This window comes from Spea bombifrons, chromosome 3 (genome assembly GCF_027358695.1).
Source record: "Spea bombifrons isolate aSpeBom1 chromosome 3, aSpeBom1.2.pri, whole genome shotgun sequence".
In the NCBI taxonomy this organism is placed as follows: Eukaryota; Metazoa; Chordata; class Amphibia; order Anura; family Pelobatidae; genus Spea; species Spea bombifrons.
This window is the reverse complement of record NC_071089.1, coordinates 111,052,840-111,071,346: the sequence shown is the minus strand read 5'-3', so window position 1 is coordinate 111,071,346 and position 18,507 is coordinate 111,052,840. Positions and strand designations below refer to the sequence as shown.

The 18,507-nt window shown below is 38.8% G+C and overlaps 1 protein-coding gene across 1 annotated transcript; it reads right to left on the bottom strand.

The window, feature by feature from the left end:
* Window positions 1-7,061: 7,061 nt before the first annotated feature.
* On the bottom strand, window positions 7,062-8,717 carry KCNS3 (potassium voltage-gated channel modifier subfamily S member 3). The gene has a single exon (XM_053459622.1). It carries the CDS (start codon window positions 8,577-8,579, stop codon window positions 7,110-7,112), a length of 1,470 nt encoding a protein of 489 aa, XP_053315597.1. The 5' UTR covers window positions 8,580-8,717; the 3' UTR covers window positions 7,062-7,109.
* Window positions 8,718-18,507: the final 9,790 nt, after the last annotated feature.

The window sequence follows — 18,507 nt, the reverse complement described above, 5'->3', positions numbered from 1 at the left end:
TAAAAAGGCAGTGCAGCTTGTAATTAAAGCGAAAAGCTGAACAGGGTCAGTGAGCGGCTTTTCAGTAAGGGCTGTGGTGGCTACATCAACCATTTTTCTCGGACATATATATGAGCTCATTGCCGACTAGAGGATGTAAATTGTTACCTTGCTCGGTAATAAATTCCCCTATGCGAGTTATCCACATACTGCAGGGAAGTACAGGCAGTAGCACATGAAATGTATGTGTGTCCTGAATAAAAAGGCCGACGTGGTCACTTTCAGTAGGACGCGATCCTGCATTTACAGTAAGAGTCATGAAGGTGGTGGCGCCTGGCAATAAATGGTAATACAAGCCATGTAGGCGACATGTTAAACATTTTAGCCGAGTGGAATAAAAGACAATATTAGCTTTTGTACCCAGCTCATTAGGGATTAGTGAAGGACCTTGAAGGGGTGATCGTGTAAAAAGAGTCGCTTAGAAGCTTAGCTTGTTCTCTTGTGCACTCATGATCTCCCAAAGCTTTCTTCTACGGCTCAGAATTTAACGAGCAACTCCCTATAGACACCTAAAATTTGATGGCAGGTAAGACCCATTCGGCCCATCTAGTCTACCCATTTTCCTGATTTACAGATCTTAATCAGTCATTGGTCCCTTCTTATTGTGCCCATTGCATGCATGCTTAAATTTCCTCACTGTATTAGCCTCTACTATTTCTTCTGGGAGGCTGTTCCACTTATCTACCACCGTCTCTGTAAAGTAAAAAGACAGGATAAAAGGCTTGTGTCCAGGTCAGTGAAATGTGGTGGCCAGGATGGCTGGTGTGGGTCTTGGTTTTATCCTGTTGTGCAGTGCTGCAAAAAACGAATCGCGATATGTAAATATTAATAATTTAAATAATAAATAATTAGATTATTTTCTATAGTTATGTCAGACAAATGGTTCAACTGGCAGCAGTGATAGAAACCCAAACTTTAAACCAAGTCATCTATATACACGTGAGAAAGATAGGTATCTATGTAAATTCCGAACTATCTTGACACTGAAAATCTACCATTTACCCCCAAATCCTGACATTTCTTAGAAAATAAAAGGAAAACACATGACCGAGGAAAGGGTAGTGTTAAAATATGACAGATATTCCAGATAACATGTTACATCAGAAAATGACTCAGAACATACACTGTATTGGATCATTAATTATGTCGTTAATAGGAACAAGAGAGTATCTATTTCAAGATGCAATCTACGCTTGGGATGTTAGTGTGTGTGAGGCTATTTGAAAACCACAGTCATCATAAATGATTTACTCGGATGTGAATTGTTTTTTTTCTTAATGCTTTATGTGACTGTAAGGGATCAACTGTAGGTGGAGACAGGGGCCACAAGGAAAATAGCTGTACTCTGTGCAAGCAAGAACTAGACTTGTGCATTCGTCTTCGGGCGAACATGAAAACGAACATGAAGAGTGCGTTTTCGTGTTCGTTCCGAAGACACCCCGAAGAGAAGACAGCGGCGGTAAAACGTAGGCGAAGACGAAGACACACACCACGAAGATCTTCGTGATCGTCTTCGTCTTCGTCTACCACTCTCCCCGGTCCCTTCCCCTTCTAACTTACCTTGGCATCGCGGCATTGTGGCAGTTCACGGAAGTGGAAATCCGCAGGTTCGCCGTCACGGGTTACAGGGCAGTGTGAATAAGCCTATTGGTCGCCTACAGGGACCAATAGGCTCACTCGCACGGCCTTTGTAACCCCTTACAGCGAACCTATGGATTTCTGCTCCCGTTAACCCCTTTGATGCTGCGTTAGATAACGGGAGCGAAAATCCATAGGTTAAAGGGCCGTCCAATAGGCTCACTCGCACAGCCCCTTAACCCCTTAAGGTGCAACAAGTGCACCAGGAGCCTAAAAGTTTAAAAAGTTAACCCCTAATGAAGCAACTTGTCCGACTATTAACTGATAGAACAGGGAGACCAGTGGGAACTGCCGGGTAAGTTGCTGCATTAGGGTTTTAAAAGTCTGTACGAGCGACCCTATTGGTCACCAGCAGGGGGCTCGTCTGCCATCAACCATTGGCAGACGAGCCCCCTGCTGGTGACCAATAGGGTCGCTCGTACAGACATTTAAACTCCTGGCGCCAGAGCTTCTGCGGTACGCGTTAACCCCGTATTAACCCCTTAACCGGAAAAAAACAAGAAAAACCGAACACGAAGAATGTCCACGAATATTCGCCCGAAGAGAAGACAGGAACAGGCGAATATTCGCGGAATACGAAGATTTTTTTCCCGAAGACGAGCACGAAGACGAACACGAAGAGCCCCCCGGTGCCCAAGTCTAGTGTATACTCAGTGGCTGCCTTCTAAAATCTTGGTCAGCGCACATTCTCATATCAGAGCCGCCCACACCAAAATGGGACCAGTGGCTAATAAAACGGGTGTTCCAAACAAACATAATTATTGAAAGAATGTACAAAAAAACTGACGTGTTTCTAACTAGCTAACTAATACCCACTGCTTATTTATATATGATAACATGTTTCCTTGGTAGGATAAAAGATAATATTATATATATATATATATATATATATATATATATATTATCTTTTATTTATATAGCCCCAACAATTTACACAGAGCTTCTATGACAAGACTTGAATTGATGGTCTATGAGAAACTGGTACATTAGGTGGAGAGGTATATATATAGAGTTTCATGGTTTTACATATCCGGGCATACTAACAATCATCTGGCCTTAGCAGGTCTAGAAATTAGGTAAATATTAGTTTACCTTACTAACAATATTCTCACCTTTGGGTTAATTGACCTAAGTGGAAATTGGCCCAAGTACTTGAAGGGGGGGTTGTGGTTTCAACTGCCTGAATTCACTATACATAATAAAACAGTCACCCCTGAAATATTTCAATCGAATGAAGTCTGAGTTGGCCCCGCAAAATACAAAATTCAATCTCAATGATTTCAATGGTTTACAGAGGGCCATCCAAGGTATTGTTGGAGCAGAGGCTCACTGCGGGTTGGTCCCATAATGTAGAGTCCAACAAGAGATATGAAACTGCAACTCTCCTGCCAACTCCTTCTTTAGTCAACAGAGCCAAAAAAAGACACTATCTTAATGTAAATAGTCATTTAAATACATTTTCCATGTTCCGTGCTCTGTGTTTTTGTTTTTCTTTACAATCTACAGGTGACTTTTCAAAAGTTCCAACAAATGACATCTCTACAAAGCTCTTTATACATCCCTTTTAAATATTATATATTATTGAATTAATGTGGAGAATGAAAAAGAGGTTAATATATCCTGTCCCTTATAATATAGCTGTAAATTTATTGTATATACCATCCCCGACATAGTAAAAAAAAGTCAGACCCTACAAGACCCCAATTCTACTTTATGGGAGAGAGACAGAGAGAGGAAGGGAGGGAGTGACTAATTCTCAAATATTCAGCCGAGAGGACATCTCTAAACGGTGCAATTCATCAACTTCTACTGTTTTGAAAGGTTGATGTATGATATGAAAAAGAGGGTTTGAGGCAGTGTCAGCCTGCGACATTACAAATTATTAGTTCTCCCCTAGAAAACAGCATATTGCTTGACACAAAGTTGGAACTAGGAAGCTTACAGAGGAATAAGGGATACAAGTAATAGAAGAATTTTAGTTATCATGAGAGATAATTCAATTTCCATGTTTGAGAAATATTCAGCGTACTATTGTTTATCCGATGAGCCGGGCAACACATTTACAATAAGGGATTTGTTCGCTAAAGCAGGAGAAGCGCCTATGCTGGAAAGCTTCTCCTGCACAAAGGACTGAACTGACTTTGTTTCGTGCATTGTTAATGGTTCATGCAAAATTGTTTGGGGTTTTTTCACATACGTTTTCCCAGGGCACTGGGAATACATTGGCTGGTAGACATATCCAGCTCCACAGGGCAGGAGGACATTGAATTTCCCCCACGATCAGAAAAAAATATGTAAAGAATTGATATGTAAAGAAGAGAGCAAGGAAGGAGATTTAGCGGCAAGGCAGGCACGGCAGACAGACACATCCAGCTACTTGATCCAGGATTAACTTTCCCGTATATTCAAAAAATGTAAAGAACTAATTAAGGGAGGAGATAGGGGAACAGCAGCCGTAGTAGGGCATTGGGCCCAGGCAGGCACTGCCAGACGGACACATCTAGCCACTTGGTCCATACAGGAGCCAAGCAGAAGTAGGGCACTGGCAGATAGACACATGCATACCCTTGGTGCGGCACTAAATTACCCCAATATTGAAAAAAATTAAAGAGTTGATGACCCACAGATTGACCAAATTAGCCATCTGCTCTACCAGGTGTGGAAAGAGCTGCGTTCTCTGGGGGTTGAGTATGTTGCCTGTCACAAAGAAAACCCTCTCACTTTGGTGGGCATGAAAGCAAATGTTGGGCCACTGTGCCAATATACTGTATATCAATAATGAACTCATATACAGTACGCTTCAGCCAAAATAATGGACGAATCTTACTGAAATTTCTTCAATTTTGCCATTCGTTTTCATTGGGGGTCTCTCCTCGTTATCAGAGATTTGTTCAAAAACACGAAACCAGCGCATTTCATTAAAGATAAAGTTGGTACGCATCCAAATGCACAAGTCTGCCTAATATGCCATATACAGTGCCAGTCCATCCTTCTAGAGAAACAGACGGGCATTGGCCCTTCATAATGCATACTTTCCTGCAAACTTCCACTTTAGTGAATAAACCCGTAAGAACAGGAACCACTGAATGCTGATGTTCGTCCGGAGAAAACAATGCTGTATGTTGTGGGAACTTGCTTCGTCAAATTGATTTCAAATCATAAACGGCAGCTATCCACAAAGAACTTTTTTTTGATGGACAACGAAATTCCAGATATAATCTCTGAATTCCATATATATATCTACATATTTCTATATAGTTTCAACACATATGGTAGTATATTTACTTACCACGAAACGTTTCCTTTGATTCATCTGCAACTCTAGACCTGCCAATAACTAAACATTGAAATCAATTTTAACTTCTTTTATTATACCGATTTTGTGGCATTGGAGGTCTGACCGTGAGCTCCATTTTTGTTTTATTCCAGTGGTTAACCTAATTTACTTATTTATTGAAGAGCATGTAGCCAAAGTAGGTTTATTTACTCTAGTAACATGGCTCCTGATGGGTTATCTTCTTACGAGGCACACATTTATTTAAGGCTATCTGAGTTTGGAAGAAGAGACCACTTATTATGTCCAGAGCGAGTCCGACTGCCTTGGAATTTTCTTTTTGAGATGATATTAGTGTCTCAGTAGGGTTTTTTCCCTTCTTCTGGATCAACTACTATGGGTTTGTGGAATGGTTGAACTTGATGGAACATGGGTCGTTTTCTCAACCCAATTAACTATGTAACCTCATAGATCAAGAGCCAAGAGTGTTTTGAGAATGTTGAATTCTGTAACTATCCTATTATTTAAGTTAGAAATGGCAGATGATATACATTGGATAAATGATTTGCTAAGTACAGTACATTAAAGTCCAAAACAGAAGAAATGATCATCATCACAAATGAAGTTTCTTTGGATAGTGTTCAAGTCCTTCCAGTAAACAATAAATATACAAGGCCACTAAGAGCAGTAGTAATCCACATGACTTTTCATATTTGATTAAACATGTTTTGTTACATAGCATTTAAATGGATGCCGTTGGGGGAACCTTAATTATTATTAAAATATATATATATATATATATATATATATAGTTATAGAGCAACTCTGGCAAAGACGATACCTTTATTGACTAACTGATGTATAATGGATTGCCTGAAGAAGAGACCAAAGGCTTGCAATCCATTAAACGTCAGTTAGCCAATAAAGGTATCGTCTTTACCAAATTTCCTTTCTCAAATATAGAGGTGACTGTTATTTAAAACATCACATACGCCTCCCAATGTCGTGGCTTATTCATATCCCTTGTTGCTTATCAGCTTGTTCTACTGATTTAAACGAAGTAGGACTCTACAAATTCCAAACACAGTGGCGTTAATAAATAAATTTTACATGAATACATTTCGTTCTTTTGCTCCCTTTTCCTCATTTTCCTTGCTTGCCATTTCTTGTTTTATCTTGTTTTTTTTTTGTCTTAGATTCAGTGGTTTGAAACATAAATTGTCTACACGTTACTGAGCAGAATGGTTTACATCGGCAAACGGCCCTTTGTCTTCTTCTTCTGCGTAGCCGGGAAATCCGGCACTTGAATTTACAAACTTCGGTCGGCCATCACGGGTTATTTAAAACATGCAATGGATGCGTTGTCGCTCACATAAACCATTTTCACGCATGGGTATTGCAAGAACAGAACGGCATATCTACTGGGAAAGTGTATTAACCCTTTGCGTGCCAGGGCAGTATAGAATGCGTCCCAAAGCCACAAATAAGATTTAAAAGCTAATCCGTGAAACAACAAAACATTCAAAAGCAGTCAGTGAACAGGACATTTATTACATTCCTTACGTTCAGTTCATAAGAGTTGACATGCTTTCCTGCATTCACAATGTTTGTTCTTTGATAATGCATACACAGTGCATGCTTGGAGATAATTGGTGTCGTTCCTTCCGTGTTCAATCACTTAAAGCTATACGTTTAAAAGAAAGAAAATAGGGTAACCCCCTTATGGCTGTTTCACAAAATAAAATCTGTCTTTAAAGTGCAATTTAAGTCGTTATGGCTAGTTTGTGTTGTGCGTAACATATTACGACATGGTACAGGTGAGGTATGTATGACATGGCCTGCAATTACTCAAAGGGCAACTTGCATACACTCCTTTGATAAGACAAAATAACACGGAGCTAACTCGTTGGCTTTCAACCATATTAAAGCATTCAAATAAAACAATATAAAAAAAGGAAATAAAACAATATAAAAAAAGCAAAAGTTCTGCATTGTAATTGAATGTTGCTCAAAATTAGCTACAGCTCATACCCTGAGAATTAAGTGCTATGAGAACTTGTATACTTTGGAAAGCTAGTTAAGACAATGTTATGGGTTAAGGGAAAAAAAGAGATATGAGGGATAAGGAAACAGAAAAATATATAGCGTATATTTAAAGTCATTTCAAAGTTTTATCACAGGCATCGTCATCCTCTTCTTGGATGCTGGAAGCATCTGTTGAATCATTACTTGCAATAATTCCAACGGATGAAAGGCTTGAAATAAAGGAGTTCATCCTTCTTGCATATAAATCTCTTATGTTAAAATAAGGTAAATCGTTAAACTTATCCTTTTGTTCTTCTTCATTGCACCCGTCCACATCTATTGCCTTTTGCTTTTGATAGTACTTGGAAAACTTGTTAAATATTATAGTTATCGGAAGAGCCACCACGAGTATACCGCAAATGATGCAAACACTGCCGATAAGTTTTCCTAATAAAGTGACCGGGTGCGTGTCACCATAGCCAACCGTGGTCATGCTGATGGTGGCCCACCACCAGCACATGGGGATGCTCTTAAGCTCCGAAAGTTCTTCGTCCTTTTCAACATAATAGACGAGGACTGAAAAAATAGAAATGCCCACAGCCAAGAACAGAAGCAAAAGCCCCACTTCATGGTAACTGTGCTTTAAAGTGGCTCCTAGAGACCTTAACCCCACCGAGTGCCTTGCAAGCTTGAGGATTCGAAATATTCTCATAAGTCGAAGTATTTGCACAACTTTTCCCATGTTCTCTATATTGTCGTTTTCTTTATTGTTGGTGTCTACAACCAAAGTGGCGTAAAACGGTAAGATGGAGACAAAGTCAATTATGTTCATGGGGTTTTTCCAGAATTTCTTCTGAGATGGGGCTACTGCCAGTCGAACGACTAATTCCGAGGTAAACCATGCAATGCAGATAATCTCTACCACAGCTAGAACTGGATCTTCGAGTTCATTTTCGTTGTGATCTAGCTTTTTGAACTCGGGCATGCTGTGAATGCACATGGCTACAATTGAAGTTAAGACCACGCTGAGTGAGGAGATGGCAAAAAGTTTGGCTGATAAAGAAAAAGCAGGGTTTTCCAGTCTGATCCATATTTTCCGTCTTATGTTCCCAAATTTAAGTGCATCAAACATCTCCAGCTCCTTCTCGAACACTGACGACTGGTCAGAAGAAGAGCTTAAGCTCATGACATCACTTTTCTGTTCCCAGTCCCTCTCAGATATTAATTCTTTTCTCTCCTGGTACTTATTACTACAACAAGTGTCGATAAAGAGTTCGTTGATACCCCAGTATTCTATTTCTTGGGAAAAAGAAAAGACACACAATTCCTCCATTACGTGAAGTTTACCGGTATAGTAAAAATTCAAAATATATCTAAATAGGGAAGGGTTTCTATCAAAGTAATATTCCTTATCGGTGACGTTGTAATCATCGCAAAGTTCAAGTATAGCTTCTTCTGAATTACAGTTGAGAAGTTTTCCCAGCCGGGTGTGAGGGAATTGTAAGAGCGTTCTTTGATCCACCGCCTGTTTAAAGCCTCCGACGTTCAGCATAACGAGTTCATCTTCGCTCTTAGTTCTATGAAAAAATTCACCATAAACCATCTTGTGCTCCTCTGGCTCACAACAATCTTACGTGATTACATTTTCCCTATTTCAAAAAAAAAAAAGATAGAATCATATATTAGATGTTTACATTCATTAGTAATGCCAACGACCACGCAAATCATTCATAATCCTTATGACATCCTTTTAGTAGCCGTTAAACAAATGATATCACAAAATATAAAGATATTAAAAGACAAAAACTATGTCTGGTGTTATATATAAGCTCCGGAGTTCCCATAATTCTTAGCGTTTCTGCATGGTGCTGCCAGAAGAACCACATACCTACATTGCTCATTTTCTTTTATGAGATGCTGAAGTTGAGCAATGGTAGGGAATTGTTGTGATTTCCAATGCCTCGTTATTAATCATTTAGCTGCTATTAAATATGTATAACCAGTTTTCTAGCATACATATTAATACTCTTAGGCAACATGTCCAATGATGCTGCTGCTGGACTGGTGTTGTAAATATGTTATTAGGCACTTTGGAAACCTGAACGGAAACGGGTAATTAATTATACTGACATGACATGTCATGTTTGAAACATGTTCCCCCTTTCACAGGACAATATTTACGGCATAGGTTAGGAAAAATATGTGCCTGTCTCAATGGTGTCAAGTACCGCCTGTATATTACCTTCATCCCTGCTTCCCAATGAATTGTGCAATAAGAAACTCCCGCCATATTTGCCAACGCCTGGTTCCACTCTACTACTGAATGAGGAACCTATGTCTTTTTCCCACAGCTCCATGTATGATAACCGAGGACACTTTGTGTTCAGAAGCAAATCATAACAACAAAACACCACTCCGCAGAGGCAGGCATCTTCAAGACATTTTGCTATAAACTTGAGGACGGACAATCATTGACTAATTTTAACCACCCTCTCTTTACATACCCCAAATAAGAGGTTTTCTGTATAGAACCTGGACACAGAGAGTGGTGAAAGTCTATGTGACCATGCTATATTACTTGCAAAATCGGTTTCCTATCCCAGAGGGCCAAACACATTAGATGTTGGCAGTATTCACCAAGTTGGAGCCATATTGGCTCTCTATACTTACCCATATAGGCATATTATGTAGAGTGGCTGTGTCAATCTAATAGCATAATCATATAGTAGGCGAATAGTCCCTTTCAGTCTGTTTAGATAAGGTGCATGAATGTGAACATTCCTTTACTTTATTAACATATATATTTGTTAAAGGCCTGTTGATATATTAGTATGTATCCATGTATGTCTCATTTATGGACTGCAAAATTGTTTGGAAACGGTAAATGAGCTTTGGGAGACACAACATTTTTCAGTTTGTCACAATCCTACCCAGACAAGATTTTTCCATTTTGCCCTACTTTAATGAACCAGTGTTAACAGTGGCCAGCATCTTATTACAATGAGGTTTTTTTTTACAATTGTATCAAGCTATTTTCTGAGCTTTATCTCTATGTATGGTTCTTAGACCTCCATCCACGTAAGATATCTGTAGTAACAATAACAATATCCTCCTGATTAAATCCCATTGGCAAAGCCTGGGTTTTATTGGAATAGTTCTTACAATGTGATATCCAACTAATGTTTCATGCAGATGTTTAAACGATACGGCGGGCTCACTTACTGCCGGCAAAAATCTCCTGGAAAGAGCCCTAGTTTGCACGAGCTGTTATTCACTCTCAATCTGGAAGTTCCCTCGTTGTGTTTGATCTTTACAGCGAGAGGTTTTAGGGTCAGCACAAAAATCATAGGTGCCTGGAGCCACTGGTAATCGCTATAGATGTGGATCAAAAGCTCTAAATAAATTATTATGGCTGAGAGAGACCAACTTTGCCTGTTTTTGGACTGATTGACAACAGATATGAGATTTTTGAACGTTCTTTTATATTGGTCCTTGTCAATCAGGTTCAATTTCCACAAAGGACTTAATGAGCAGCAACTGCAACACCCTATTTAGCCTCGAAGCTAACACCTTGAATGAGGGGTCATTTCTCATGATTAAAGAATTAACTCTGGGAAGATCCAAGAATGATGTTCCCCGGGCAGCATTTAGTTACAAAAATGTTAAATTCTCCACGCTAGCTGGAACAGTTCATTTAATATAATGGAATTAAAATAGATCTCTGACCTACAGTATATTCCAGTACACTTAATAAACCTATGTAATGATGTTACCAGATAAGATATCTATGCACATGTTTTGGAAGCCCATGTTATGTTTACAACAGATTATTCCTCCCCATTAAGCGATATATCCGTTAAGTTATTCTTGGTTCTGACAGCTTTTTAAGGGTGAGGAGTAAGTATGTAGCTTTAGAATATTATTATTATTATCATTTTATAAAATTTTTACATTGAAAAGGGAAATAGTTTTTGAAGAATGCAAGCATGCTAGCTTTTACCCCCAATGCCTTTACGTATTTAAACCAATTGATGATTATACAACTGTTTGAACAAAGAGAATGCTCTAAAACAAGAATTTCAAGTCATTTTTACCCAAGTCCCTGCAGCTTTTTTCTCATTCAGCGTCATATATGAATCTTACCGAGCGTTCCCATTCACATGATTGCACATTCACTGACAGCCAGCAATATAAAAGGCTATGACAATACTGACTGTATGAGCCTCAACCAGGAAAGTCACTTACCACATGGTCCAAGCTGTTGGGTCAACCTAGGAAATCCCCTCAAACACAATGCCTTAGCCATTGACTTAGATATTATATCTGGGTCCTAAAAATCCATAGACTTAGAATTAAAGGACAGTCACTAAACCTAAATGAGTGGCCTTGTTTGTAACTCTTTAATCCATTTCTCAGAAACAGAATCTTTCTTCCTTGCACTCAAAGAGGATACCTTTCTAGAAGACCCCAGAGGACATCTCCCTGATCATCTCCTTGATCATCTATAGTCTACTGATGCTTACTTTTGAAACGCTTGAACCTTCCTAGTTTACCTGCACTCTTCAGTCAACCAAATGTAATTGTAGAATCTGCCGTAAAGTCAAGAACCAACTGGATACACCGCGCTCCAGAATGCTTTAGATACAAAGATCATTGAGTCCAACCATTAATGAGATCTATGCCTTTATTGCCCGGGTTCCAATATAGAAACAAAAAAACAGAACGTCTATTTCCCTTTGTAATCACTAAATAAAAATCTCCCATGCTTTACTGGTTTCTGATTCTTCTGTGATTGACATTTACTTACACTTCTCCTAGACCTCCACTATTATAAACTGAGTGTTTTCAAAGCTTTCATTATTTGTAAAGGGTACAGACTGACCGCAAAGACCTTTCCTTTAACTGCTGCCATGTTTTCCAGCCTTTGATATTGTATCGCAATAATGGAGCTCCAAAACTATTAACCTTGTTACTCACCTTGATACATTATGCCATACATTTTCCTAAAGTAATATCGTTTCACAAGTCTGCGTTATTTTCTTTCCGATTTTTACCATTAAAATCAATTATGCTTTTCATTCAGACATAATACGCTGAAAAAGTCTCATATAGGTAAATTAATTTTGTATTAAAATAGTTCACGTCTTGCTTAACATCCTGACATATAAAATACATATTTCTGCTGCTCATTAAGTTTAACACATTCATTTAGAATAAAGAGTATAATAAATTGGTTAGAATGTTTATTGCATGGACACTTAATTTTTTTTTGCTGGTATTCATAAAATAAGAGCAGATATTATGTTATGACCAACTAAAAACTATTTAGCTAGGACAATTCTGACATAAAAATATAACAGAAGTAACATAACAGAAGTATTTTTTTTTATTATTATTATTATTATTTTTTTTATTTAATTGGGGAAAATTCAGGAATCTCAACATGAACAGCTTGTTAGTACAGTTAGGAAGTTTATTGAAAAAGACTAGAAATTTTAGGACAAAAGGTCATAATCCAACACTAGAGGGTCAGAGGTTTTTATGTAATGTAAGGAAATTTTATTTTTTTAAAGGGTGGTTGACAAGTGCAACAGCCTCCCAGCAGAAGTGATAAAGGCTAAAACCACAGGGAATTTAAACATGTATGTGAATCTAAGAGAAGACCGAGGAGTGATTACGGCCGGAGTCTTTGGGTAATGGGTAGACTTGATGGGGAGAATGGTTCTTAATCTGCGGTCAAAGTTTATGTTTCTATGTTGACTTGTTAATTGATATAAACTGATATAAATGGTATAATAGTATTAGTACCATTTTTTTTTTTGGTGTGGCTAATGATCAGCATATGATCCTGGAACCGGTCCTCCACCATTCAAACGTATTACAGAGCTCCATCCCGATCATAGCCACAGTGACGTTATACGCTTTCTCCCGTTAGCTTGAGAAGAGGGCAACATCACCAGTCCTGATCCTCTCTGTTAAACGTCATCGGAACGCGGAGTCAAATGTTTCATGTTCCTATGAAGGAAACAAAATTAGAGATAAAATGATGTCTCAGAATTTAAAATAATACTACTAATAATACTTAGACTGTGAGCTCTAAGGGCCAGAGACCTCTTCCTGGTGTACACATATATTGTAACCCCCACCCCCCAGTAGATTTGTATATAGTATGAGAAAATAATGAGATAAAATCAAGTGATAATTGTTACACCATGTAACAGAATAGATGTTCCAATTCTCAAGGGCCACTCAGTTTTGGAGAGGATCAATGTTTTCTTAGTGTGAGTGCCTTCGCCTCAGTTAACCCAAGCCCACCAGTGCTGTGAGTAGCTCATCGGATAATTATTCAGAGCTCTCACAAATTAGTTCAAGCAGTAGGTTGATCCACTTGACTACAAAATATAAAATATAAAAACATTACAAAATTTTAAAATTCTGCCAGGACAAAAAACCTTGACATTAACCAGCACAGCGTAAAGTGCGTCAAGATTTCTAGAGCTTCATACTATGTGCCGCCAGGCTTTTGGCGTTTTGAGCAATCACCTTCACTTTAACCTTAGTTATGTTTTCTGTGTAAAATATGTTACCTCAGAAAATATTTGAAAACTTATATTTTTCTGTATATTGTGATTTGCCAGGGTTCCGTGGGATGGTGGTTGTCTTTCTCATTTTTATATACATACAGTATTTACATACGCTTTATGACAAAAGTATTTGGACACCGTTCCTAATTCTTGAGTTTAGGTGTTCCAGCCAGCCAGCTCCGCCATTTTGGCGGGAGTTCCCACCGGGCTATGTGCGTGGAGATGCAGACTGAGAAAGACGATAGCAGATTGAAGAGAAATGAGAAGGGAGAAAACAGAAGATGAAGAAGATGCGGAAGTGGTCAGACAAGAATGAGAGTGCTAGGAAGTGAGTGAGAGTGTTTTGTGTTCCCATATGCACATGTCTATTATATAATATATATATATAAAATATATATATATATATATATATATATATATAATACATGCCATGCTGGACTGTGCATAAATCTTTATGTAGCCTGTAAATAAAATGTATTTGTCTCTCTTGAAAATCAAGGAGCGTGAAAATAATTTAAAAGAAAATGAATATCTAGTGCAAAAGGTAAATATAAAAAAAAAAACACCACAGGTTGGATTTACAGCAGAAGTAGTTTTAATGCTAACGCTGAACACCACGTGACCCATAGGCTTTTCATTAATGCTTCTCATATCTTTGCCTCAAGGTTTCCTCTCATTTGATAATTATACATTGATCACTCCATAAGCAAAGTGAATTTGTAATGTAATTACTTGATCAGCCAGGGCAAGAATGGAACGTAGATATCCCCCTTGGGGATGGATTTATAAGGAACGCTCGTCTATCGTTTTTTTTCACATTGCATGCATAATGGAGTTGGCTTTATCGTCAAACACCTGGTTTATTGCCTCGGCGGAAGACGCTTCAACTATCAGAATTTTTAAAGTGTTGAGCATATCAAGTTAATTTGTCACTTTTTCCAAATCTCAAATTTTAGAGCTGTCTTCATTAAACAGATTAAGTTTTTTTATTTATTTATTTATTTTTTTTAAATGCTGAGTTAAATATCGGGATCTACAGCAGAAGTACGTATTTAGTTATTGTTTGATTTCTATAGCACCATCATATTCCGCAGAGCTGTACAATAGGTAAACCGGAAATTACAAGCAGTGCATGAAATAAAATTTGGATTTAGTACTTACATTTTATAAGGTTTTTGAATGCATTAATGAAGAGAATTCGCTTTCCTTAGTGTTATTAAGTATTCCATTTGTTTGCTTATATTTTTCCCACAATGTTTTTTTTTTAAAAAACGAGAAAATATATTATTGCATAAGAAATTATCTGCGTGTAAGGAACCGAATGTGGTATGTTCAAAAATAAGTATATTTTACTCCTAATTCAATGGTATGGCACAGACAAGATGCTGGCATTAAAGGGTTAACCTGCCACTGGTATATTGTGGTTTTTCCTGTTCGTGTTTTAGCCTTTATCACGTTATATATGGAATTCTTTGTGGTCTGGAATAGCGCACGTGGAATTATTACTATTTATTGTTCTATATAGTGCCATCATATTCCGTAGCGGTGCACAACGAGTGGAATGTACGCTATTACTCTGCACACCACATTAAATCGCTCAGTTGAACTTCCTTTTTATTGATTTCATGGCCCAAGGTGCGCCTTTTACCCCACCTGCACAGACTCTTCTTTAAAACAGACTAATTAAAGTGACACCCCAGCCATCACATATACTTTAATGCGTGAGAGATCCTTTTACATTTTAGAGTGCAGACTCCCTCCATATGCCTTTTCCCCCCTTGGGTTCTAAGGGGGAGGCCTAAAGAGACCCCCTCTTTGCCAATGCGTAGAGCGCACTTCCACTTCATTTTCTTGCCACTGACGACTGGCCCGAAAAAAAAAAGTCAAACCATGGAAAAGGTTTTGCACTGCAGCTCTGGAGCTGCAACTTCTCCTACACTTAAGTGATTATCACAGCTTTAGTGAAGGCATATTAAGGTCCTTACCAATGGCTTTAACACAACGTTCAGGAGGCTGCCTGGGAAACAGTAAATTTTAATGGATTATTGCGGTAACATGTGTGCGCCAAGAGTGAAGAGCATTTTACTTTCTACAAATGGTTTCCATGTCTCAGTATCCGTGGTAACAAAGCTTCAAATTAGCGGAGGGCTAAGAGCTCTATGAAGATTGATTAGCACTAAATACACGTAGAAAAACAAAGAAACTGTAAAAGCAGTTTGAGTTATTAATGCCTTTTTTCCCTGAGTACCGCACTAAAAGCCCAAGAAAACAAATACTAATCCTCTCTACTTTCAGGTTTCTAATGTATTGCCCAGAAAATGGCTTCCTGCTGTAAAGACAACTCCCGATTTATTCGTTTTTATGGATGCACGGCGTTGTCCAGCAAGCAAGGCCTTCTCTCTCCATACTCAAGGACTGTTGGAATTCTCCACTTTGAGGTCCCAATAAATCACAGGCGCAATCCCTCACTTTAATGAAATTCTTCTGTATCGCGTAGATGCTGAACGGCCATCCATCTCGAGGGGAAATATTGCCTTATTTAAGCATAAATAAATTAATTAACATCATGTCCTACACTTTTGATGTTATTTTAGTAACTACGGACATGAGTTTCTTACTACATACATCCAACTACCTAGACCATACAATAAATAATAATAAGACTATTACATTGAAAAAATGTGGGGTCACTTAGAAATTCCCTTGTTTTGGTAGCTGGAAATGGGTGATTTTTAATGGAATCTCTTCATAAGCGGTAGAGGCCCTTTATCACTCCCATCACTCCTGTGTCCCAATGGCCCTTTATCACTCCCATCACTCCTGTGTTCCAATGGCCCTTTATCACTCCCATCACTCCTGTGTTCCATCGGCCCTTTATCACTCCCATCACTCCTGTGTTCCAATGGCCCTTTATCGCTCCCATCACTCCTGTGTTCCAATGGCCCTTTATCACTCCCATCACTCCTGTGTTCCAATGGCCCTTTATCACTCCCATCACTCCTGTGTTCCATCAGCCCTTTATCACTCCCATCACTCCTGTGTTCCATCGGCCCTTTATCACCCCATCACTCCTGTGTTCCAATGGCCCTTTATCGCTCCCATCACTCCTGTGTTCCAATGGCCCTTTATCACTCCCATCACTCCCATCACTCCCATCACTCCTGTGTTCCAATGGCCCTTTATCGCTCCCTTCACTCCTGTGTTCCAATGGCCCTTTATCGCTCTCATCACTCCTGTGTTCCAATGGCCCTTTATCGCTCCCATCACTCCTGTGTTCCAATGGCCCTTTATCGCTCACATCACTCCTGTGTTCCAATGGCCCTTTATCCCTCCCATCACTCCTGTGTTCCAATGGCCCTTTATCACTCCCATCACTCCTGTGTTCCAGTGGCCCTTTATCACTCCCATCACTCCTGTGTTCCATCGGCCCTTTATCACTCCCATCACTCCTGTGTTCCATCGGCCCTTTATCACCCCATCACTCCTGTGTTCCAATGGCCCTTTATCGCTCCCATCACTCCTGTGTTCCAATGGCCCTTTATCACTCCCATCACTCCCATCACTCCTGTGTTCCAATGGCCCTTTATCGCTCCCTTCACTCCTGCGTTCCAATGGCCCTTTATCGCTCTCATCACTCCTGTGTTCCAATGGCCCTTTATCACTCCCATCACTCCTGTGTTCCAATGGCCCTTTATCGCTCCCATCACTCCTGTGTCCCAATGGCCCTTTATCACTCCCATCACTCCTGTGTTCCAATGGCCCTTTATCGCTCCCATCACTCCTGTGTTCCAATGGCACGTTGTGTTCGCTGATTCAAGTTAAACCTTAAGATCCTTATTGATTGTTAGAATTATTTTTATTTTACAATTATGTTACACTAATCATTATGATCAAAAAAGAAAACCTAACATAAATCTCCCCAGTGCTCATGATATCCAGTGATCAATGGTACAGTAAATCAGAAAAGAAGACATGAGTTGGCAGGGAATTAAATGGGAATTGCAGCTTTTAGCATAACTACATTTATTAATAAAAACTACCTATCATTTTATGTTTACAGTTAAGAACTTTTATTGGTCCATAATAACATAATAACAATAAAAATTAAAGTAAAATATAATAGCAATAAGAAGCAACTCAAAAGGTATTAACCCAAGGAAGAGGTAACCATGGCCAATGCTATCTACATATGGACCTTAAGGACACCCCACGTCCAATAGGAACCTGTAAGAACTTCAACCTAAGTTCAACTTTACACAATTTCCCAAGCGGACCATTAACCACCCCCCAAACAAAATAGTGAAAACAGAGAGAAAAGAGAAAGGGGAAAAAAGGTTAAAAAAAAAAAAAAGTGGTTTGGAGTCTCATACCTGCAAAAGAAAATATATATATATATAAAATAAGTCCATTTTAATTCTCCACTTTCCTGAATCTTCACCAAGAACTCGGCTGCAGCTTCCCTATGGATTTGTGTTTGTTATTTTATAAAGGAGAGCTGAGATCTGCAACTCAATTTGGCGCAGTTTGCATTATCAATTTCCTGTCTTCTCTCTTCTCTACACCCACCTTCCAAGGGCTTGTCAATAACAACCAGCAAAGTAACTTAATGGGGAGGAATAATCAAGCAGACCGTGAGAACAATGGTTGAGCCCATGTTGTACGCGCAAGGGGGGTGGGCTAAAACCAAATATATTGCTTACTATAATCTGTAAATTTGACAATGTAGGGTTTGATGAATGTGACACATGGTATAGGAATGTAAACACACAAATTAATATTGGTTCAAGATTAGTAAATAGTACAAGTGACGACCCGACACCCCATACGCCAAAACTGAAATTCTGCTGCTAAATTAGAAAATTTAGCTAAATTTAGAAAAAAGTAATTATTTGCCAGAGCTAAAAAAAAGTAAAGACAGAGTTAAAATCACAATTTTAACCACATGCA